Raw genomic sequence first — 23,920 nt, 5'->3', positions numbered from 1 at the left:
GCAGTCTCGCTATCCCGCAGCCCGTTGTCCCGCCGCCCCGCAGCCTGCAGTCTCGCTATCCCGCAGCCCGTTGTCCCGCCGCCCCGCAGCCTGCAGTCTCGCTATCCCGCAGCCCGTTGTCCCTCCGCCCCGCAGCCTGCAGTCTCGCTATCCCGCAGCCCGTTGTCCCTCCGCCCCGCAGCCTGCAGTCTCGCTATCCCGCAGCCCGTTGTCCCTCCGCCCCGCAGCCTGTAGTCTCGCTATCCCGCAGCCCGTTGTCCCGCCGCCCCGCAGCCTGTAGTCTCGCTATCCCGCAGCCCGTTGTCCCTCCGCCCCGCAGCCTGTAGTCTCGCTATCCCGCAGCCTGTAGTCTCGCTATCCCGCAGCCCATTGTCCCGCCGCCCCACAAGCCCTGTCCCCCAGTCCGTTGCCTCCCTGCCCGCTGCCGCCGTTCCCGCACGGGCGCGCAGGCGCGCTCCCGCGGCACATGACGTCATGCCAACCAAGCTGGGCGCGCCCGTGCTGGCTCGCGGCCAGGTGACGTCTTCGCGGGCGGCCCACGTGACGCAGCCCCATTGAGAAAACGCCGGCCCGGTGCGCGGGACTATATAAGGCGGACGCGGGCCTGTGGGGCTGGACTGGGTTGTGTGGTGCTGCTCTTCCAAAGGTCACCGGCACCTACAGCGCCCTCATTCTCTCTCTTGCTCTCTTCCCCTTGGTCGGAGCCGCCATGGTGAACCTACGTGTGTGCGCGCTGGAGTGCGAGGCGCTGCGAGCACTGTTGCAGGAGCGCGCCGCGCAGTGCCTCGTCCTCGACTGCCGCTCTTTCTTCTCCTTCAACGCCGCGCACATCCGCGGCTCCTGCAACGTCCGCCTCAGCACCATCGTCCGCCGCCGCGCTAAAGGCGCCCTGGCTCTGGAGCACGTCGTTCCCAATGAGGAGCTCCGCGCCCGCCTGCGCCAAGGGCTGGTCCACACCGTGGTGCTGCTGGACGAACGCAGCGCTGACCTGGAGCTGCCCAAGCGCGACAGCACGCTGCTGCTGGCTCTCGGCACTCTCTGCAGGGAGGCTCGTGGCGCTCGCATCTGCTTTCTCAAGGGTGAGTGGCCCCGGGACCGCCCCGGCCGCCGCCGGAGGGGAAGGGGAGGGGGCCGCAGCCAGCTTGGCAGTGCCGCCCTCGGGGCTCTACTTGCCCTCGGTGGCCGAGCTTCGCTCACCCGGCACCTCTCTCTCCCCTCTGCCCCTGCAGGAGGTTACGAAGCTTTCTCGTCCGTCTGCTCCGAACTCTGCACCAAGCCAGCCGCTCCCACCGGGCTCAGCCTGCCCCTAAGCGCCAGCAGCGCGCCAGGCAGCGCCGACTCGGGATGCAGCTCCTGTGGCACTCCACTCTACGACCAGGTGAGCGGAGAAAGGCTGGGGCGGTAGGCGAACGTGTGCCGTGCCAGACGCTGCTTTCAGCCTGGGCAGCTGCCGTTTTGGTGCGGCGTCAGGAGGAGAGGCCGTGTGAAAGCGGCCGGCAAAGTTAACAGGTCGTCTGTCCTTCCTTTTCTAGGGTGGGCCGGTGGAAATCCTGCCGTTCCTCTACTTGGGCAGCGCTTATCATGCCTCTCGAAAAGACATGCTGGATGCTTTGGGGATCACAGCGTTAATCAACGTCTCAGCGAACTGCCCGAACCACTTTGAAGGGCACTACCAGTACAAGAGTATCCCCGTGGAGGACAACCACAAGGCAGATATCAGCTCCTGGTTTAACGAGGCCATCGATTTCATAGGTAAATGAGCTCTTTGTACTCTGTGCTTTTCCTGGGATCATGTACTAGGAATAGGGAGTTCTGGACACTGCTTTCCCCAGTAAAACCTACATTTGAAACTGGGGGATTTAATTCTGTAGGGCAGATACACTCGGGAACAGTTCCATTAATTTTTATTCCACTCAGTGGAATAATCTCAGCTTCATAAAGCTGTTTTAAATCTTGAATCAAGAGGCACTGGTCTTGCAAAAAAAGAGCTAGTGAATTTAAGCAGATCGGTATTAAAATAATCTTGCAAGACTGCTGGAGTGACCTGGAGGAGCTATTAGTATAATTGGAATTGGAGCCCAGAATGAGAATAGCCAGACCGCTGGTTCCCTCAGGACAAAGGCTCCCTTTGTCTCAAAAGCACGGGGTGAACCTATTAGGCTAAGGAAGGTAATGGATTAAAGAAATGTAAATCAGCAACCTGTGCTTTCCCACCTCTGGAAGCAGTGGGACTTGTTTGCTAACTGTGTATTTTAATTCTTTCAGACTCTGTTAAAAATGATGGAGGAAGGGTATTTGTGCACTGCCAGGCTGGCATTTCCCGCTCAGCAACCATCTGTCTTGCTTATCTCATGAGGACCAACAGAGTCAAACTGGATGAAGCCTTTGAGTTTGTGAAACAGAGAAGAAGCATCATCTCCCCAAACTTCAGCTTCATGGGGCAGCTGCTTCAGTTTGAATCACAGGTCCTTGCCCCCAACTGCTCAGCAGAAGCTGGTAGCCCTGCAATGTCAGTACTGGACAGAGGAGCATCGACCACCACTGTCTTTAACTTTCCAGTCTCCATCCCTGTTCACACCTCATCCAGTGCTTTAAGCTATCTTCAGAGCCCCATCACCACTTCCCCAAGCTGCTGAAAAGTGGGTGAAATATTATCAGAACTCAGACTTACTGTCTCAGAAGTGCAATAACTACAGGGACAGTGTCATCCGTCACTGGTGTTTTGTGGGGAACCATCCCAGAACAATGTCATAAATGGAGAGAAGTTCACATGATGCCAGAGCACTAGGTGTATTGACTTTTCAAGCCAATATCTGGATGTCTACTCAAAGATCAAAGGACACTGTCTCTTCTTGAGCGGCTCCTCCTTGTCTTCTGTCTGTCCTAAGCCTGCTCCATGTTTAGTAGCATGCTCACCAGTATTCCCATTCCTGGACACTTTGAGCAACACTGCTGTCCCCTTTTGTATGACAGCCCTATTTATTTTTACACTAGTGCATTGGGGGGGGGGGGTGCCTTCACAAACCTAGAGTTTCATTTCTAGAGAAACCAAATACCTCAGTATTTTTTGGTACTGTAATCCCATGTGTGTCCATATCTGTCTGCTCTTCTTGTTCCCCAAGCACTGACGTGAAAGCACCAGGCGAGTGCTTTTTTTTTTTGAGTTGCCAAGGGTTGTATGTTTGGTTTATTTATGATGTGAAATAATATATTTCTTCTTATGAAGACATAGTTTTGTTACATAACTTTTTTTATACAAACAGAATAAATTATGATATTTCTATTGAGCTGAATTATTTAAAGTCTTGAATTCTACAGTCCCCAACCTCAAACCTCATGTGAAAGCTCCCAGGCGAAGAGAAGCAAGAAATAAGTTTTCAGCTCTGCAGAGGCCAGATCTGGACTGAACTAGATGGCTTTAAACAAAGTAATTGACTAGAAAGCACTGCTTCTGATGTTTTCTTTGTCTCTGTATAATTATATGCAGTGGCAGAAGGCCAAGGCTCTCTTCTGAGCTGTAAGGTAGCTTTGGCTGCAGGGCTGTGACACTTTGAAACAGCTGATCTGTGGGCACAGCGCTATAGTGAATTAAAAAGTATTCCTACTAGGAAGGAGGAAGAAACTTCCTGAATGTATGTTTAATGCCTCAAAGGTTAAGTTTAAAAATCTCTTGGTAATAGGTTTCTAATGTCTGGTGACTTTGTGCTAAGGTGCTTCTCTCACTACTTTGATTCCTATTTGCAACTCAAACTGCCTCTGATACCTGGAATGAAGCATTTGGCTTGCTGGGCCGTGTCTGTAAACAAATTGTGTAACAAGAGACCAGGTAGCCAACAACTCACCTGTTTCTTTAATCAGACCTAAATATGGCATTTCCTGCTGCAGATTCTCACTAGTGTGACTTTGGCATTTCAGTTGCAGCAGTGAAAATAGTTTTCTGCAGCACGTTAGAAGGCAGGCAGAGGAGCTCTCACAAAATAGCACCCTTGGCAATTTGTGGGTAGCAGCTGTGGGGTGAGGGTGATGGGCAGCAGCCAGTGCAGGGTTAATGCTGTGTGGAAGAGATGTAGCTGAAAGCTTGCTTTCCTAGGCAGGGTTCTAGTACTGGTAACAGGGAAATGGATGCTGGGGAAACGCTAGAATGTTGACTGTCCTTGTCCACAACAAAAGGAAGCCACCAATCCTTGCATCTCTGATATTCAAGGAGGTGGCTCCTACTCTTGCCCTATCAAAAATGGTTTTGCTTGGGCAGATAGAGCAGGTTATGGCTCTGTGTAAAATCAAAGCATTCAAACAGTTATGATCCTAAGCTTACAGTTGAAAGTTTCCTTAAACAGAAAGCAGCTGTGCCCTTGTCAGGTTACCGGAGACAAGCAAAACACCACAAACTCCTGCTGAAATCCTGCGTGTTACCTGGCATATTAATGGTGCTAGAGTCCAGGATTCTTCTTCTGGGGGAAGGTGCCCTTGAAGGATGGGATGATGCACTGCTGTGTCTGAAATTCTTCCACGTGCACTACCCCTGCGACGCAGCTCTGTCGTCAGCAGTATGCATCAGCCGTCGCCAAGCTTTAACCTGACACCAAGGCAGGAAAAAAAATGAAGTGGTGAAAAGGGGGAGAGATCCTTGGGCATGGAGGAACAAAGTTAGAACCCCCTATTTTCTTAAAGTGTACATGAACCTCGAAGTGAATATTCCTCTCTGAAATTTGTCCCATGCTGCAAATCCCGCAAAGCCCCTTTGTCTATGGAGAATCCCTTGGCAGGTTGTGCTGCTCTGTGGGACTGCACCTACCACTGCTCTCCTCGTAAAGCATGCAAGGCTGTTTCTGCCTTCTTACACCTGCAGTTAACAGTGGAACAAACTTTTACCTTCAACGCAAAGCAGAGCTTGTTCAGTGGAAAAATACAACCTTGGCAGCCCTGACAGTGCAGCTGATTATAAAAAAATCCTGCCTGTTAATCACAATTCAAACAGAAATCCGCTCCCTGTCAGCCAGGGGAGCTTGCTTATGTGTTCTTGGAACAATAAAACTCATTACCTGGCAGCTGATCAGCTTTTATAACCTAAGCAGGCACCTGACAGGGGTGTAAAAGAGAGCTGCTTCAGCACAATGCCTTCTGTGGAAAAGCCAGCCAGCAAGAGCAGGGCTTCGACACCAACATGTACTTCCAGCTCTGTGGATATCCTATGTCCTTTCCCAAGTTTTTATCCTGATCCTTTTGCTGTCACTGATAATGACAGTTTCAGAGAGCCCATAGGTGCCTGCAAGCTTTCTGTGGACAGGATCACACTCAGGTCCCAGATTGTTTCTGTTCCAAACAAAGGGAGGATAAGGGGGCAAGAACAATGGTAAAACCAGATCAGTCACCTCAGTGCCAATTTTGGGGAGAAAGATAGGCTCAGCTGGGGGATTCTCTGGGAACAGAGGGAAACAAGCAGGGTAGCTAGTGGGGGTAGGGGGCAGAGGAGGATGTATGAGCTAGGCAAAGAGGCATGAGGGGCTGAGATTGGCAGTGACAGAGCTCATGCATGGTGGAGCCAGAGGACACCTTTATGATACAGCTGAGCTCGGCTTTGCTCACTGTGGATGTATTAGGGAGGCATTTTCCCTTTCCCCCTTCCTTTATTTTGCCTTCCTTGCTGATTCATTTGTTTGAGGTATCAAGGCACATAGTCCATCCTGGTTTACAACTTTGAAGTCCCATTTCCCCATTCCCACACAAGCTGGCTCTCCCCCCAGCAATAGAAGGGCTTGGCCAAGACCCTTCCCCCTATGCCCAATCCCTAGAAACTTCTCACATAGCAGGCATGTGTAGGGCTTTCAGGTTATATAAACCTAAAGTTCTACAGTTGCATGCATCCCCATGGAGACCACAAGGAGTTTCCCCTTGGTGAGGACAGCAGTAACATCACTTCCTGGTGCTGACAAACCAATTTGTCATGAAGTGATAGAAAGGCATGTTTTGTGTTTGCAGGAACTGGCTCCAGGCTTTGTTCCTCCCAAGCCAGAGGCTGCTCACCCACCCCGAAGGCAAACAATGGTCATTTTGTGCTGCACAGAACAGGCATGGGGAGATGTGGACAAGCCCTTTGGGCTCCTAAAATGCCAGAACATGGGCCACCAACATCCCAAAGGTCTCAAAGCATATAGAGAAGATGCAAGTCACGGCAGTGCGTAACCCAACACAGCACATGGGGCTCCATACATCACGCACAGATGGGTCCCCACAGCTGAGGGGCAGACACGGCCAACTCATGTGGGGGACACAGCGCGTGAGCCGCACGTAATATCCCCAGTAAGATGCAATACACAGGGGATACAGTATACCCACTTATCACATGGTGAACAGACACAGAGGTCCAGATTAGACATGTCCTGGGTAATCCCCTTGTCTCAAAGCTTTTGCCTTTCTTTTGTAATCAGCGCTTCAGAAGGCGCTGGGTGTACTCAGGCTTAGGGACTATCCTGCATTAGTCACCCCAGTGTCAGACTGGCAGGGCCACAAGGATGTGTTATGCCATTACACTGAAAAAAGAACATTACATCCAGATCAGACACAGGCAAGTCTTGTTTGCCCAGTTACCCACCTGGATTTTTTCCTCTGTTTGGAGCAGAGGGCAGCAGAAAGGGCATGGAAAGTCATTTGGAAATGGGGTTTAAGTGCAGCCCCAGGGAGCCAGTTCCCCAGCTCCAAAGGCGAGTCACGATGTGATGGGAAAGGAAAAAAAGGCCATGGTGTATGACTGTCTAATGTAGTTAGAAGTCACTCTGCCTCAAACTTCATCTAAACCTGTTTCTTATCCTTTCCCTTGTCCAGGGACACCTACACACAGTGTGGCCAACAAGACTCTATCCAGGGTTTTGGCTCCTCCAAATCTGCTCCAATCCAAGGCTGTAGAGAGGTTGGGAAAAGAGCTAAAACCCTGCTAGTGTGTGGCCCTCTTTGTACGTGTTACCTACTGTGGCACAGGGCCAGTGGCCACAGCTGATGGGGGGCTGGCAGCCCAGCCAAGAGGTGCAGCCAATGTTCTTGGTCAGGTTGGTTCTGTTAGCACCATCAAGGGTTTAAAAAGTTGGGTGAGACTAAGATATTAAAGGAGGGAAAGCAGGCCTGAAGGGAGAGACCTGAGAGCTTGAGAAGCAACACAATTTGCTGGTGTTCTCCTAATATACTTGGCACTGCTGTTGGGACTTCAACCTGATTAGCTGACCCTGCTGGGAACCTGGCACAAGGTCAGGCTCAGCTCTGTGTGTCCCACTCTTGCTGTGGTGATATAATTAATGCTGATGGCAGCCTCCAAGAGGTGAATTCAAGTACCTGAGAGGAAACAGCTGAGTTGATCTACTGCTGAGGTGGGTAAAGGATTCTTGGGTTTGAGACCTATTTCTCATCTTGCAAGTGCAGTTGTACAAACCTGTGCCTGTCTGGAGGGCAGGCAGAGCCAAGGTACTATGTGGATGTGATGCTATTAGCCTGGCACAGAGCAAGCTGGTTCCATCATCATAAGACTAGTGGCCAAACCCAGGGGAAAAGGCAGGTTTGTTCTTTGTCCTTACATGGTGTGAGATGACCTGTTCTCCAGATGTGGGTTGGATTTTCATTTTTCTCCCCCTGGGATTTTTCATTTTCAGGGTTTTCCAGCAGCTGCATGTGGCTGCACACCTCACCTGCAGTGCCAGGCTGTGCGGGCCCTTAACGTGGAGCCTTAGCAGCACTGACGGCACAACTGAGGGGCTGGGGGCTGGCTGAGGTCCCTGGGAGGCTGCTGGGCTGGGGGTTTCCTGAGTGGTGCTCTCAAGCTCTTGCATTTGCGTGCGTTTCCTGCTAGACACAGAAATGACTCTGTCTGGGCTTCCCCTCCTCGATGCGGCTGGCAGGCAGGGGAGTGGGCGAAATGAGACACTCGGCACAGCCTGTGGGCAGCTTCCACCTCACCTTCTAGCCACTGGGGCTGGCGGTGGGTGGATGTCTCCTCCAGACGGGTGCTCAGCAGTGCTTTTGGCTGTGAGTCTGGAGGGTAGAAGGTGTTCAGAGAGCCCAAAAGAGAAAATACTCGTGAACATACTCTGTACAGGGATGAAGCACAATTACTAAGAGTGGGCACTAGTCACCCTGTTGCGTCTTACCTAGGTCTTGTTGGACCTTCAGACTGGGTGAGTAAAGCTGTGGGAACTGAATTTCATCAGTCAACTCATTCCAAAATCCTTGCTGTATAGCTCACGTTTGGGGTATCTTGAGTGCCACAGAAAATGCTTCATTTCTCATAAAAAGGTTGTGTATGACAGCAATCCCCTGTCATCTCAGCACCTTTTGGTTCCCAAACTCTAGGCCACCTTTAGAAGTAAATTCTCTGAGGACTCTGATATGATGTAGTTGCATTCTAACTCAGTAGCCAGTTGGATTTAACTTAGCAGGTTCTCACTACACAACATTTTAAAAGTCATAGTCTTTGACTCAGAGCCAATCTAGGTTCCACCTCTGCCACAATAATAAACTACCGTGTGATCTTTAGACTTCAGAATTTTGATATAATTTGATTTTAGTTGAAAGGGTTTGGTGGTGTGGGTTGTTTTTTGTTGTTGTTGTTGTTGCTGGTGGTTTTGGGGTTTTTTGTTCCCAAGAAATTGTGTCGAGGGTGTCTAAAAATTGCCCTTTTTTAGGTATTTTATTTACTGCAAAAAGGTGGTTTCTTTTCAGTGTCTTCCCTAAATTCTTGTCAAAATATAATCTACAGTGAATCCCTTTCCACGACAGTGTCTTGTCCTTTCAAATTGCACAAAGGTTTTGTTAATTGGCAGCTGGGTCATAGCACTATGTGGGTTTGATGGCAGGTGTTTCTAGTTTATGAAGGATATAAAGTGCAGATGCTCCTTAACTCTAATACTCTTTCCTGATACTCTGTGGTACTTGCAGACCAACTGGTAACTGTTCTCTTGTCTTCTGCAATGAAGTCTTGATGATCGCAGGTGCATATTTCAGGGGCTTTTGCAGGGTGAGTATTGGGGGAAAAAACCTTACATCTATGTTTTCAACCCTGTATGCATGTACAGTCCTTCTTGCACATCAAACACAAACCAGGACGGTGCAAACTCTGCTGCCTTTCAGTGGTTTGAAGTGCCCAGTGTTTGGTCCCATTAGTCAGGCAACAGGGTCACATCCATATAAACAAATGGCATAAACTACCTGACCATCTCTAGAGGGTTGTCTTTAGACACTTAAGTTAAATGTTACATTTACAGGGTATTTTCTTGGTCTTTGTCCAAGTCAGCAGTCCTACATATGTCAGCTGTGATGGCATCAGTCTGTGTGTCTGAGGACATTTCCCTCATGTCGCTAGGCTTTGCTGCTGTGAGATCAAAGCTTCCAGCTGATGATTTGGATGCCAGCCTGGCTCTTCTGCAGCCTGGTGGGATCTTATAACCTCATCTGTGCGATGGCTGCTTCTCCCACTACCAATCTAGGTGGATCACATCTAGCACCTCAGGGGAGGTGCACCTTCAAGCCTTGTTGGCATTTGAGTATGAGAAATCCAACTGATCGGGGTGTTTCAAGGCACACTAACATAAACAGCATCATCTGCTGAGATTAGTGCAGGTGGAGCAGGAGGCTTGAGGCCAGTCAAATGTTGAAACCTTGTCCATTGCTGTAGCTTGGCTGGAACTGCTGTTGCGTCACTGGAATTCTGTGAGCTGCAGGATTTCTGGCTGCCCTGGGAGCTGTACGAGGAGCCAGCTGAGCAGCCGACTGCACAGCGTCAAACAATAGTTCCCACCTTTTCCTATTGCCTGGGAGGAGCACAAAGGAACAAAGCTATTTGCAAGGAGAAAATAATTCCTTTCGATCTTTGTCTTTCACTCTTCCCTCTGCCTTAGTTTCCTCCCCCCCCCCCGAGCCAGCAGACATGTCAGCACTGAGCAACCCCCAGATTTCAGCACCTTCCCTTGCTCCTCTTTAGTCTTTCAAACGCTAGTCCACAGGCGCCAATGAAGACAGTCGTTTATAACTGCCTTTTGTTCCTCTGTTTACAGCTTCCCTTCCAGACTCCAGGGATGGCTGACGTCAGGGTGCTACATTTGGGCTCATCGTACTTTTATCTGGTGTTAATGCCTTCCATGAACAGCAGGAATGTGGTCCGCAAGGCGAGCTGCCGGGGCGGCACGGGGAGAGGGGCCCAGGCAGGGCAGGGGGGAGCCAAGCAGGCAGCCCTGCATCAGGGCATGGCACGATACTGCCCACCCTGCCAGGCACCAATTGGTTTGCTGGAGGGGACCATGGTCATTTATGGCCTTGTGCAGGGAGGGCCTGCCCACTGGCACCCTGTCTGTCTGTCCAGGCAGCTGGCAGAGTTGTATGTGGCACCACAAGCTACGCGCCGAGCTATTTTTAAGATGCCTGGGCTGCATCCCAAGTATAGAGCACTCTATTTCTGGTGCAAAATGATCTTCCTGGGTGGGGGATCCAGAGAGTTCTTTTTCTTTTATTTTTTTTTTTTCATATGAAACACGTGGGTTTGGAGGCAATGAGAGAAACAGCTGGGCACAGCTGGAAGAGAGGAACAGAAAAGATGGAGCAAGCTGGTGGTCATGAAGGTCTTGCCCAGAGGGATTGCTCTGTGCTGGCTGCTCTTGGTGAACGCTCGTTGCCAATGGTTTGCTCATGGATCAGGAATCAAAAAGGCCTGGGTTTGGTTTACAGCTGGGGTTTACTGAGGACACTGAAGGGCTTTGCATTTGTTTGAAATAGACTGCTAGGGGAGTTTGAGATTCCAAAACATTTAACAAGGCTGAAAAGGATGAACAGAGATGCTAAATGCAGAGCTGTAAACTTGCCGGTTGGTTTCACCAATTTTGGATCTGCCTCTCACTCCAGATCAACTAGACTCAAGGCAGCAGAACACCATTTGTCCACCAGGGCTTAAAGAAATTCCTAAAAAGAATTAACCAAAAGGAGATGCTTGTTTGCTACATGCCTTGTAGTGACATCAAAAGGCCCTGGAAAGTGGTGCAGGCTCCACTAAGGCGAGGATGTCACATTCATGGGGTAGCAAGAGAAAAGTTCTGCTGCTGCCTGTCGGTGCTGGAGGAGATAGATCAGGCTGACACCCATGCCCTGCCAGGCTGCTCACTGCAGGGACAGATTATACGAGCAGAAAGCGATGTGCTGGACCATGGACTCATGGCTGTGAGTTTTGCCAGCACAACTTTCATGCCTACATCTGAAACTGGAGATCTGATCTCATGCAGATGAGCTGGTGATGACAAGGGTTTCTGAGAGGACAGAAAAAGATGTAAAAGAGTTTTATTCAAAGCTTAAGAAGAATTTGCCATTCTTAATTTTCCAGCTACCTTGCAAGGACCTCAACTGCAGGTAGCACAAATGCTACGTCTTCAACACTAATCATGGCAGTAATCAAAGTCTTGTTCTCTGAAACCTATGGCTCTGTTACCTCCACTCACCAGGAAGATGTTTTCCTCAATCATAAGTGGAAATATTTGATATTTCCAAAGCCCAGCATAAGAGTGGCAGTTTTTCCTTTGAGATGTTCTTTTGGAGGAATATTTAGGTTTTCTTGAGGCTGGATCAAAATTTTCCACTTTCTGATTTCCAGTCATCAGGGCTGATTTAATACTATCTCTGTATAAAAAAAGTTGGCTCACAGGGGCAGGAGACAAAATACTTCCACCTACTACTAAAACACGGAAGAAAGGAGTGAGTAATGACATTCAGGATGAGAACCAAGTCTGTTTACAGGTAGAGGCAATCTGATCCAGAAGACTGTGCTGGAGGTGATATTTATCATCAACTCTCTCTGGTTATCAAGGGCAGCAGATGTAAAGATACAAACTGATTTCTAAGGAAGAACAGAATCTTTTGATTATGCAAGTTGAAGTCTGACATAATGTAAGCCAGACTTCTGACTGAAAAAATACTGCCCTGACAGATGATTTCAAATTATAGAGCTGCAACTTCATAAAAGAATTTCTGGGCAATGTTCAATGGAAAGAGCAGATGAGCATCAGAAATCATGGATTCTCAAAATGATTCTGTGTTACTCTCACCAAACCACCTCCTGTTTTTCTACCTCAGTCTACTTTTCTCTAGAACAAAGACCTTGATGTTATCAGATTTAATGAGGCTGTTCACCAGTTGATGATAGACAGTAGCAGCTCGCTAGGGAAAGCACACACCCAGCAGGCTTTTTCTGGTGGAGTACACTAAGGATGTTTAAAGTGCAATGGTCATGAGGTCTCACCATGGCCTTCATGCCTTCTTTGGTTAGATTTTTGTTGAAAGGAGTTGTTCTCTCTCCCCAGTGGAGCTGGAAGGATGGACTTGCAGGGAGGGTACTGGTGGCTGTGCTAATGGCCTGGCCAGCTCAGGGATGAGGCACCTGAGCTTGCCTTGGAAATGACCTGGGCAAAAACAGATCCAGCCAAGCACAAGGGTGGAAGCAGGATAGGGAACAGTCTGGGGTGGATCTGGAGCAGGAAAACCCTATGTAGAGATTGCAACTGATGTGATGAGTTGAGTCAAGAATGGTGGGTTTTGGCATGAAGGAGAAGGAAAATCTATTTGCCTTGGAGGAAATACAAAGAGCTCAGCAAAAATGAAGAGGTGTAGGGGGAGGATGTAGGTTGGAGCAAGTGATGTGTGGGGAGATGAGGATATGAGTGGGGTAAGGGGGATCAACGACTTCTATGTTTGTGGCAAGAGAGGACATAAAGTGAGTACTGGCAATGAAACAAAGGCAAACTGAAGGGGAAGGAAAGTTACTTCATGTCTGTAGTGGTTTTCTCTTGCACTGTGAGGTAAGATCCTGGGTGGAGAGAGACTTGGAGGCTGACAGCAGAAAAGGAGTCTTGGTTGGGTGAACAAGGAGGGTTTGTGATGCAAGATGGTGAAAAGGCAGATGCTGGAGGCTATCAAACCATTTGGTGAGGAAGAAGGTAGAGCTGATACAGGAGACACCCAATCTATAATGGAGGAAATAGTTTTTTGATGCCAGAGACTCTACACAATGTGTAGAAGGAAATGGATGCTGACAATGAGCTAAACTTAGAGATTATCAGGCAGAACTCAATGGTGGGAAGAAGGACAAAGAGTTTGAGAGGGAGGAAGATGAAGTATGAAACAATCAAACATTTGTAATAAAAACAAGAAAAATGAAGTAGAAGGGATGGAGATGAGAGCAAGCAGATAGTTTGGAAGTTGAGTGATGGAGTGTAATGGATTGAGCTCCCTCAACCCTATTCAGACTGGGTGGGGGAAAGGACTCTGTTGACAGGAGAAAATCAGGCTACTTGCCCACAATTTAGAGAAATGTTATCCCCATTGTGCAGAAGGGGAAACAACCTGACTCCGTTTCTAAGGAGCTTCTCTAAATCAGGACAGAAAGGATCATAACATGAAAGATGGAGAACTTGTGCTCTCAGAGCTGACCATTCAGAGCTTTCTCTTGCTAAGAACTGCTCCTCAAGAGGTCTCCAGCTAGAACAAACTTGTCCATACTGAGCTGTGCACTGCTACAGGTGGATTTTATTTCTTTTGCTACTAACTAGGATGCTTCTCTTCTCCATGGGCAGGTGCTGCACATGGTCCCACAGCACTTCGAGTCTTCCGGACCTTGTTTGTTCCTTACGCATGTGGGGGGCACAAAAACACAGAAGGAACATGCAGTTGAATGCAGGTGAAGCTGCAGTCCTGCGTGCCTTATAGAGGTGATTTCAGCATCCCAGTAACTGTACTCACAAACCTGAAATATCCAGCAGTGCTTGCCCAAGCCTTGTAGCCACTGCTGCAACTTTAGCTGGTGTGTTGCTCCATTTCCCCCTTCTACTGCACAAGCCAATTTCCCTTCTAAAAGATGGCTTAAGCCCTAAAGAAGAGAGGCCGATTCTCCCTTGTTTTGCCCTTCCCACCATGACATAACTGAGTATGAGATATCACCGTGTCAGTAGTGGGAGCAGTTGCTCCAGCCTGTTCCCCTTACACCTTGGCTTCCCACCAAACTGTCAGTACTGGGGCTTGCCAGAGATCTCCATTTTCCCACCCTGCTCCTCCTCTTTCAGCCAGCAATGCATTTCTGAAAGGCAGCTAAAGGAATGAGAAATGACTTTGCAAGAAGGAGGCTGCCTGTGGGAGCATGGTAGCCGGCTGAGCGACTGCTCATCACAGCAGAAGGTGCTGGGCCACGTTTGCAGAGGTGCTGCACTGTTTGCTCTGTTGTCTGGTGGTTCCTGCGATAGGTTTATCCTCTGCCTGACCTGTCTGAAGTGCTCTTCCCTTGTGCTTAAAGTTCAGGCGAGGTGCTGGAGCTCACTGGCTATAAAAATGTGATAGCCCAGCTGGTGTTCCAACCACTCTGCAGGAGAGTCTTGTGCAACTGGGGCTGCAGAGCCTGTGCAAAGAGGGAGAGGTGCTTGGGTGCTGTCAGGTCAGCTTTCCAGAGGAGCAGACAGCTCCTCCTGTGCGATGTCCATGCCCATGTCATTGCACAGGAGCATGTTGCTGGCACACTTCTTGCTGAGTTGTCCCTGTGCATGGGTGATGTGTGCCAGGGGTATGCAGTGACTCCTGAACTTAGTGCACTTTCAGGGCAGGAAGCAGCCTTCTCCTGCTGAGCAGATAGTGGAGGTGGCCATGCCAGGCCAGTGGCCACCCAGCTGTTCTCTGAGGGTGCAGAGGGTGGGAGAAAGACCAGCTGAGTGTGATGGAATTCTCCTTACACGTGTAAGTGGAACAGTTGTTCACCAACAGCTGTGCCCACCCTTGGATATGTTAGCTGTGTCAGGAGCATCCCCCTACATGACCCCTGGGGGGTCTCAAGGGCTGCTTGTGTGGGGCCAAGCATGCTAAATCTGTGCCAGAGGAGGCTGAGAGCAGAAAGGCTGTGTGAACCTTCCTGCCTGGCTCCTGCACTGCGCGGTGACGTGGTTGTTGCAGGAAGGAACAGCAAGTTCCTGAGGGGACATTCCTCCCATAGCTTCGTGGGTACGAGGTCCCCTCCTTGCTGCAGCATATGAGCCTGTCTCCAGTGGCTGGTTTTAAATCTCATTTCCATGGCACCTTTCCAGACCCATATTTCTTTTTGCACACCAGGGTGGAAGCAAACCCCCACTCCCTGCCCCGAAGTCTTCATCTGGAGCCTTCTCGCAGCAGCTGTACTTTTCCAGTGTGTGTCTGCTGGGTAGGAGAGAGCCCTGCAGTTTCTTTGGGGACTCCTGGAAAGTGGGCAGGAAGATTGCACAGGCTTGGACTTGGGTTCCTCTCAAGTTAAAACATCCACATCCTTGTGCTCTTCACCCCTCTTTCTGCTGCTTATTTGCTGATCAAGGTCTAAACAGTGTTCCAGAGATTCCTTTTAGAAGTGACTTGAAATGTCTCTTGCTCACTGAATTTTGGTCATGTTTCTGTTTGCAAACATTCTCTTTTTGGCAGCATTTATTTCACTTGCCTTCCTTGAACACAAATGATTTTTCGACCAGCAGTACTTCAGCAGCTGTGGAAAAGTGAGAGAGGGGAGAGTGTGCTTGTCTGTGCCCCTTCTGCTTTCTGGCTCTGGGCTTGGTCCTGCTAGCTCAGCACTGGTGGTGTTGAGGCCGAGCTCTGTATGTGGATGTTTCTGCCCTAGATAGCTGCAGCTCAGAGCTGTCTCAAGGCTTTTTACCCGCACAACAAACACCAGATCCCTCTGAAATGTAGTGCTTGAGGCTGAAACTGAAAGTTCGGAGAGAATTAGTCACTCCTGTACCCTAGTAACGCTGGCGAAAACCAGCCTCAAACAGGGTGCAGGCGAGTGTTTCGCAATCCCGGCAGCAGCTTGGCATTTCTCCTGAGCCAGAGGGAGCTGGTGGGGGAGGGACAGCGCTGAAATGCACCCCAGTTGCTTCCCCCTGCCTTGTGTTGGTGCACCATGGGCTGAGCTCTGGAGTAGGGTGTTGAGGGTTTGGTAGGGACGGTACAGCACCCTGTTTTGCATCAGTCCCAACCAGTGTGAGGGCTTGTATTGTGCATCTGCCTTGCCAAACGGCAAACGCAGCCCTGAACGCTTTGGGTGACGTGTCCATGGGGTGTCAGGCAGCATTTCCCTGCGAACACCTTCTGCCTGCAATGATGCCAGCGTCCTCATCCCAAACTCAGCTGGAGGGACTGAAAATCCACCGTCCTCAGGAGGAATCTGAATCAAGCTTCAGCTCTTTCGGGCCCATCGTCGGTGGCAGCCTTCCCTGAAAAGTACGGAGCTCTTTGCAGCGCGGAGCTGCTGCTGTGCTTCTCCTCTTGCGGCCGGTCTGCAGGAGCGCTGGGGCGCAGGGAGGGGGCTGCGGGGCAGGGGCAGGCGGGCAGGGGCAGGCGGGCAGGGGCGGCTGTCGGCTCTCCCCGCGGCGCTGCGGGGCCGGTTTAACTCGTTCCAGATCCGCAGGGTTCACGTCAGCGCCTGAAATGAGAGCCGGGCTGCGCTTAACCACCGCAAAACATAGCAACGGCACAGCAGCGCTGGCACCCGTGCAGAGAGCAAAAAACCCAAACACACACCGGCCTGAGAAGCCGACGTGGGACCAAACCCAGCCGGTTTGTCAGACCTGCCTGCCCGCCCTTCGCGGCACAGAAAAGGCAAAGCCTCCAGGACATGGATGTGGGCCCACGGCAGGGTTATTAGGGATGCTCTGGGAAGCTCCCGTCTGTTTCAATAGGGAGCGTTTTAGGCAGTGCTGTTCTGGTCCTAGCAGTCAGGGAACTTTCCTGTCCCTCTTGTCCCCTAAAAATGCCTCTCCAGGCAGGCCTGAGGCAGAGCAGGCAGTGGGCAGGATGCTTAGTGCTACCTGTTCTGCTCGGCCTGCTCAGCGCTGACCTCAGGGTCACTGCCCTTTGGGCAGGGTTTGGAGTCTCTGGTCACAGTGTTGCTGCCTGTGCAAGGCAATTGCCCTCAAGCCAACAGAGGAGTAGAGGGAGTAGCAAGAGTGTTAGTTATGGCCTTAAGAGAAGATCTTGCTTGGACCTCAGATCCAGAGTGTTCCTGACTCCTGGGATGCACTTCAGGAGAGGGGGGACAGAGTTGCAGGGAGCTCCAGGAAAACACAAACCCACATCTGTGTCACATCTGCTGTCTGTCTGTCTCCATAGTGGGCCCAGCCAGTCTTGTGTGTCTGACCATCCTGAATTCAGGGAGCTCTGATGGGGGGCTCCAGAGCCACAGCTAAGAAAGACAAGTCCTTGTGCAAGTATATGACTTCCCTTGCAGCCCCCACAGCCTTCCCAGGTAGGACATCACCTTGTATTTTGTGCCAGTCCCTGCCACCCCAGAGATGCCTGTGCCCCTTCTAGTACAACAACAACTTGGTATCTGGGATCAGATGCACAGAAGAGGTTCCTGGCGCTGTGCAGACTTGGCACAGGGAGGCCAGTCGCTGCAGTGTGCTTCCTGGGCACTGTTCTGGGTGGAAGAGAAAACTGGGAGCTGAGAGACAGCACAGATGGGCATATTAGGAAAGGCAGCCCTCACACTGGATCATGTTCTTCGCCCACATCAGAGTCTTGCCTCTGACATGGATGGAAACAAGATAGCCAACATGGCTAGTTCTAATGGTGCTGGGTGAGAAGGGAGATAGAGTCTCAATGGATCAGCTGGAGCCCTACAGCAGGAGCTGAGGTTAATGTTATCATGACTTCAAATGCTATTAGTAGTTAAAAAACCATCCAAAATCTGCTTGCACAATTCTGTTCTCCTGACCCGCTGGCCATACATTCTCAGGCTTGCTAAGTGCTGCAGGACACAGTGTGTCCTTTTATTGCTCCTTAGCTGACCAGCCATTTATAGCCTCCACCTCTGGCTGCTGGGTCTTCTATTTTGAAGCAGGGCAAAGGAGTAGGATGGATCAGCTTTCTTTCTCTGCCTCCTCCCACATACCTTGGTCATGCTACCTCTAGCATTTCCCCTTCTCACACTAAATAAGCTCTCTTGGCAAGGTTAAGTGCAGCCCACAGTGTTAATTTTATTCACTGCTTGATCTTTTTTTCCTGGACTTTACTGGCATTTTCTGGGTAAAGCTAGCCCCCTCCCTGCATGTGTCCTCAGCTCTGGCAGAGGTTTGCCGGTGTCACTTGTGTCACTGAAAAAGTCTGCTCTATGTGTTCTTAAAGCTGTGTATTCCCAGGACAGCAGGAAAAGTAAGGTTGGCTATCATGGTAGAAACTTAGAAGTGAATCCAGTCTGCAAACTAGGGAGGAGAAAAGCAGGTTGTGGTTCATAGAATCATAGAATCAACCAAGTTGGAAGAGAGCTCCAAGATCATCCAGTCCAACCTAGCACCCAGCCCTACCCAGTCAGCGAGACCATGGCACTGAGTGCCTCATCCAGTCTTTTCTTGAACACCTCCAGGGACGGTGCCTCCACCACCTCCCTGGGCAGCCCATTCCAATGCCAATCACTCTCTCTGGGAAGAACTTCCTCCTAACATCCAGCCTGTACTTTCTCCGCCAGAACTTGAGACTGTGTCCCCTTGTTCTGTTGCTGGTTGCCTGGCAGAAGAGGCCAACCCCCACCTGGCTACAACCTCCCTTCAGGTAGTTGTAGACAGCAATGAGGTCACCCCTGAGCCTTCTCTTCTCCAGGCTAAACAACCCCAGCTCCCTCAGCCTCTCCTCATAGGGTTTATGTTCCAGGCCCCTCACCAGCTTTGTCACCTTTCTCTGGACACATTCCAGCATCTCAACATCTCTCTTGAATTGAGGGGCCCAGAACTAGACAGAGTATGCAAGGTGTGGTTCACTGACCTGCACCTCCAGAGATTTGATAGGACATTATGGGGCCACTTGTCACCTGTTAGTGAAAAAAATTTCCAAGTGCCTCTCTTCAATCAAGCTCCTGCAGTCAGGGAAGCAAACTCTGTTTTGCCAGTGTGGATGGCCTCTCTGGGAGGCAGGTTCCCAGCCCAACAGTGTCATCCCAGACAGGCACTGCTGAGTGGAGGTACCTGGGTTATCAGTAAACACTTTACCCCTGTGTTAGACATTGCATCATCCAATGACCGCTGCAGAGGTATGACGAGTTTCAGTGATCTCAAGCTCTTATTCAGACAGTAGTCACATCAGATGCAGAACCTGATGTGCTTTATCAAGGAGGTAGGTCTCCCCATCATCTTTGCACAGAAGAAATTGGTGACTGAGTCATGAAGTAGCTTGTTAAAAATCATCTAGAAAGTCCATGAAGGAGAGAGGAGTTAAAGAGAAATGGGGCTCAGGTCTCTTGAATACCTCTGCCAAATCCCAGGCACCAACTGCCAGTGCTTTTTTCAGCTTCCACTCTGAAATGCTCCTCAGCACATTTTCCACCATTTCTTTCCATTTGAAAGGAGAGACAATTAAATCCTATGACATATGGGAGTGATGGAGTGACTCATGCTAAGCCAAGGCAGAAGTTGCTGTCAGACATGTTACACATCTGGATTTCCAGCCCCATGTCAAACTGTTGCTGACACTTCTCAGGGTTGCTCTGAAGCCTGCAACACTACCCCACTATTACATGGCATTCAGAGATGTGTCAGCAGTAGTAAACAGTGTGTCTTCAGGGTGTGATGAGAAAATGTCATATTCTGCTTTTCAGGCTGGTAGAAAGGTGAGTGAACTGATAAATGTGATCTGACTTGTGGGTTTTTTTTCCAATCTGCTTTGGACTGTTGTACAGTTCTACCATCGTTGTCAAGCTGCTGTCCATCCCAGAGAGGTGGACACGAGCCAGCACACCCACAGAAGACATTGTCCCACCTTCAAAGAGATTCATCTTGTCCAGCTTTGCTGTCACATTAGCCAAGAGGTTTTGTTTTGTTGGCTTTTTTTAGTTTGCTTCTCATATGACAATCTCTAAAATAGCTACAGCAAAATGAGTAAATAAAGAATTATTGGGAGTTTAAATAAAGCTGCTTTGCTCATCATGCTCTCTAGACATATCTTCTTTCCTACTCTGAAATCTTTTTCCAGGCTGAATTTAAGGAGCTGGGATTCTCACGTGTGATTTGGGGATATTGTGTGGCCATAACAGTGTTTATCTAAGCAGGCTGTGAATGTTTGGGTGCTGACAAAGAGAGATTTGCTGTCTCTGAGGAGACAGGACGAATGGGTCCAAGGAGTACTCTCACTATGGACAGGCTATATAGAGAACCTATGAGTTCTTAGGACAGTGCACATGCACTTGCCTGTGTCCACTGAACTTAAAAAGCATTTCTTTCACAGTGTGTGTGCCCCAGGCCTGAAATGGGCATGTCTGACCTTGAAATACCTGTGGGGTGAAAAGTGCCATGGAAATATTATCCCATCGTGCTCAGCCCAACGAAAGTTGGAGCTGTGGTTGGGAGGTATCAGGTACCGCTCTACAAGTAATAACCACGTCTGAAATGAATAGCGTGTCCTTCTCCATCGCTGTGTGTCTTTCTGCCACCTGCTGGGCTTTGAGGCACCTTCCTGCGATGGCTGCCTGTAGCTGCCAGGCTCTGGCTTGGCTGGTCTTGGGGGATGAAGTCCTGGAGCTAGAGAGGTTGGTGTCTTCTCCCAAGTAACCAGCAACAAGGGGACACAGTCTCAAGTTGTGCTGGGGGAGCTATAGGCTGATGTTAGGAGGAAGTTCTTCCCAGAGAGAGTGATTGGCATTGGAATGGGCTGCCCAGGGAGGTGGTGGAGTCACTGTCCCTGGAGGTGTTCAAGAAAAGCCTGGATGAGGCACTTAGTGCCATGGTCTAGTTGATTGGATTGGTCTGGGTGCTAGGTTGGACTGGATGATCTTGGAGGTCTCTTCCAGCCTGGTTGATTCTATGATTCCATATGCACCACCAGGCACTACAAGCCCGTTCCCAAGTGATAGAAGCTAAAGTGAGAGAGAGACTCTTCTACTCGACCGAGAGAGTGCGGCCGGGAACGTTTGTGGTACAAACTTACCTCTGCAAATCCTTCTCCCAGCTCAGACTTGTCCGAGCTCAGCCTGCTGCTGGAGCCGGGCGGTGGTTTGCAGGACAAAGCTCCCCTCTAGTGGGAGATGCCCGCAGTGCCGGGCAGCGAGCGCAGCCCGGCCGGAGCCTGCCGCACTCACCCCGCGCCGGAGGCGGCGGGACGCAGAGGCGCTTCTTGTGTGGCCCTGCGGAACCCGCACTACAGGGCCCGTCTGCAAAAGAGCAGATCCAGGCTAGATAGACGGAAGAAATCTTTACAGTGGCATCAGTGGAACACCGGCAGAGGTTGCCCAGAGAGGTGGTACAAGCCCCATCCCTGGAAACATTCCAGATCAGGTTAGACTGGGCTCTGATCAGCCTGGGCTAGTGGAAAATGTCAGTGCTCACTGCGGGGGTTGGACTAGTTGACCTTTGGAGGTCCCTTCCATCCCAAAGCATGCTGTGATTCTGTGGTAACTGCCACAACTGTGCAACTGCCACAGCACCCTGAGGAGCAGTCTGCATTGTTACCTGCTTTTTACAGAGGGAGAAAGCACTGGAAAAATAGGGGAAGAAACTTGCCTGTTGCAGTCATCTGAGGTGAGGATTTGCATGATGCTGGAGGGAGTGTCACTTGGATCAACTGTGCTGATCTGTCACTCTGCTCAGCAGCTCTTCGCAGAAAGAACAAAGTTTTGCCGTTTTGCAAGTGGCCTTTAACAGAGCTGCACACTGAAAAATGCAAAGTGACTGAACGTAAATTCTCTGCTCTTCAATGTGTGTGCATGTGACTCAGAATTCTATGTCCAGGGTTTGAGCAACAGCACGCCCTAGTGCTGCAGGATATGAGCCCAGTACAAGTACTGGGAAGCTTAGGGGATTTGCTAGAACTGCCACTGAGTGACCATGGTGCAAATATTATTCCTTAAGTTCCCTGGAGGCAGGTTTCTCTGCAGTTTGAGGACCAAGGTTTGGGAGTGCTCTGAGTTTTGGTGATAAAATTGTTACAAAAGCAGCTAAACATTATTGCTATTACTGCAATTATCAGAATTTCAGAAAGGAAAATTCTTTTTTTTTTTGGCCTTTGTGGCAGAACAAAAATTACCACTGTGTTAGTGTGGACTGTTCAGGCCAGGTGTCTTCTGCACGTGTGTGTCTGCACTATTCCCAGGTGCTGTGCGAGGTGACAGGGAAACCTGGGGCTTCTCTGTAACTGCCTGCCAGGGCACTGGCCCCTGAGGACTGGCAATGCAGCTGCACTGTGTGCTGCTGCTGCGGGGACCTGGATGAGCCCCGGGCAGCAGCTCCAGTGCCCTGCTTGTGTGAGGGCTGCTCTCATTTCTCTTAGTTTGGGGTAATGAGTTATTTTTCCAGTGCTTCCACAGCAGTGGCTTATGGGGAGAGGAGAAGAATGCAAAGGGCATGTTTTGTTACTCAATGAAGTAATTCACTGTCCTGTTGCTGAGGGGATGTGGCCTCATGTAACCTCCCTCCAATGTCTGTGCCTGAACAGTGCTTAGCTTTTGAGTTAAAGATGACATCTTCTGACATGCTTCTGCAGCGGTGAAGCCAAGGCTGACCTGGCCCTAAAAGGATCTCCCCTTGCAGAAATTTGCAGATTAACAGATTCACAGATTGCACTGTTGGAAGGGACCCTCAGAGATCATCTTGTCCAACACCCTACAGGCAGCAGGGACACCTCCAAGTAGAGCAGGCTGCACAGGGGCACATCCAGTCTGATCTTGAGTATCTCCATGACATGATGAAGGGTATGTGCGTGGGACTGGACTCCAAAGCAGTGTCTTCCTCCTCACTTCTTGCTGAGAAAGCTGTGGGCTGCACCATGCAGCTGTGCTGGCAGCCGACTCACTGTGCAGATGCTGTGTCTCTAGAGCTGAGGTGTGAGTGTTTATGGGAGCTAAAGTTTTCTGTGCTTAGGGGTTTTGGTCCCAGCCCATTAATTGATGCTGAGAGTTGGTGCTACCTGATGGCTCCTTGGTGGTGTCGGCATGAAATCAGCTGGTGAGCCTCAACTTGGCTCCCAGCAGAGACAGATGTTCATGTTTTAAAAACATCATTACAAAGATCATTGCTGTCCAGACTACATCTTGGCAATAGGAGAAGATTGACAGCTTGAATAACTACTGAAAAATAAAAAGCCTATCTTCAGGTCAGAGTCAATGTGTTTTGTTTCCAAATCTGCTAGGGAACTCTATGGTCTTGCTGATACTGCAACTGTGGAAAAAAGCATTATGAAAATTCAGCTTAATCAGGCCTTTGTCCAGATCATGACACTGACACAGGAATGGTACAGGATTATGTGGGGGCTACTTTGGGCAGTGTGATGCTAGATAGCTCTTTACTGGCTCAAGTTGCTATCAAACATTACAGGTCAGTTTTAACCACCACACCCAACCCAACTGGTGTAATCCCTCATATATAGTGGGAAGCTGCATGGAGGGATTAAAGTGATTTGGTAACAGTTGCCCAAGAAAGCAGACAACCTTTGTCAGAACATCATCTTCCAAGCATCAGCTCTGTGCCAGGACCAGCAGACGAGGTCCCAGAGCAGCTGGGCAGCAATCAATGAGAGCTGTATAGGAAGGAGCCATATGATCCTCTTGTATCCTCCTCTCAGGGTTTCTATCTCAGTCCCTCAGAGGAGAGGTGTCAGGAGTGCCAGCAAGTGTCCAGCTGAGTGACATGGTGTAACCTGCCTGGGGTTCCTCCTGCTATTGGAGACAGCCCAGTGACTGCTCCAGTAGGGGTAGGAGAAAATTTAGATAAAAAGAGACTGCTTTTATCAGTTGAGCAATTCTTGCTAGGATGGCAGGAACTGTGATCCTGGCTCAGCTGCAGAAAACAAGAAGGTTGAGCACAGCAGTATGCTGAGCATGCCATTCTGGCTCCAGGGCCCCTTTGCCAGGTGCTGGGTGATCACCTAGCAGTAGACAATTCAGCATATGCTGCCTCTGCAGCCAGGTTCCCACTGCACCTGC

At 50.0% G+C, this 23,920-nt stretch overlaps 1 protein-coding gene and 1 long non-coding RNA gene across 3 annotated transcripts; both read left to right on the top strand.

Annotated features, from left to right (window-relative positions):
- The first annotated feature begins 607 nt into the window (after positions 1–607).
- Positions 608–3,287, top strand: DUSP1 (dual specificity phosphatase 1). 2 transcript variants are annotated; one of them, XM_064161827.1, is made up of 4 exons: positions 608–1,079; positions 1,230–1,378; positions 1,533–1,752; positions 2,266–3,287. In XM_064161827.1, the coding sequence occupies exons 1-4, from the start codon at positions 710–712 to the stop codon at positions 2,634–2,636; spliced, it is 1,110 nt and encodes a 369-aa protein (XP_064017897.1). In that variant the 5' UTR covers positions 608–709; the 3' UTR covers positions 2,637–3,287. The 2 variants fall into 2 exon arrangements, with proteins under 2 accessions (XP_064017897.1, XP_064017896.1); XM_064161826.1 differs by having other exon boundaries at positions 608–1,378.
- A 3,824-nt stretch (positions 3,288–7,111) lies between these two features.
- Positions 7,112–10,685, top strand: LOC135185005 (uncharacterized). Its single transcript, XR_010306320.1, has 3 exons — positions 7,112–7,358; positions 8,920–8,998; positions 10,035–10,685. It is a non-coding gene; the product is annotated as an uncharacterized LOC135185005 (long non-coding RNA).
- The last annotated feature ends 13,235 nt before the right edge of the window (positions 10,686–23,920 follow it).

The sequence above is a fragment of the Pogoniulus pusillus genome, chromosome 22 (assembly GCF_015220805.1).
Source record: "Pogoniulus pusillus isolate bPogPus1 chromosome 22, bPogPus1.pri, whole genome shotgun sequence".
NCBI lineage: Eukaryota > Metazoa > Chordata > Aves > Piciformes > Lybiidae > Pogoniulus > Pogoniulus pusillus.
This window is presented reverse-complemented; position numbering and strand designations above follow the sequence as displayed.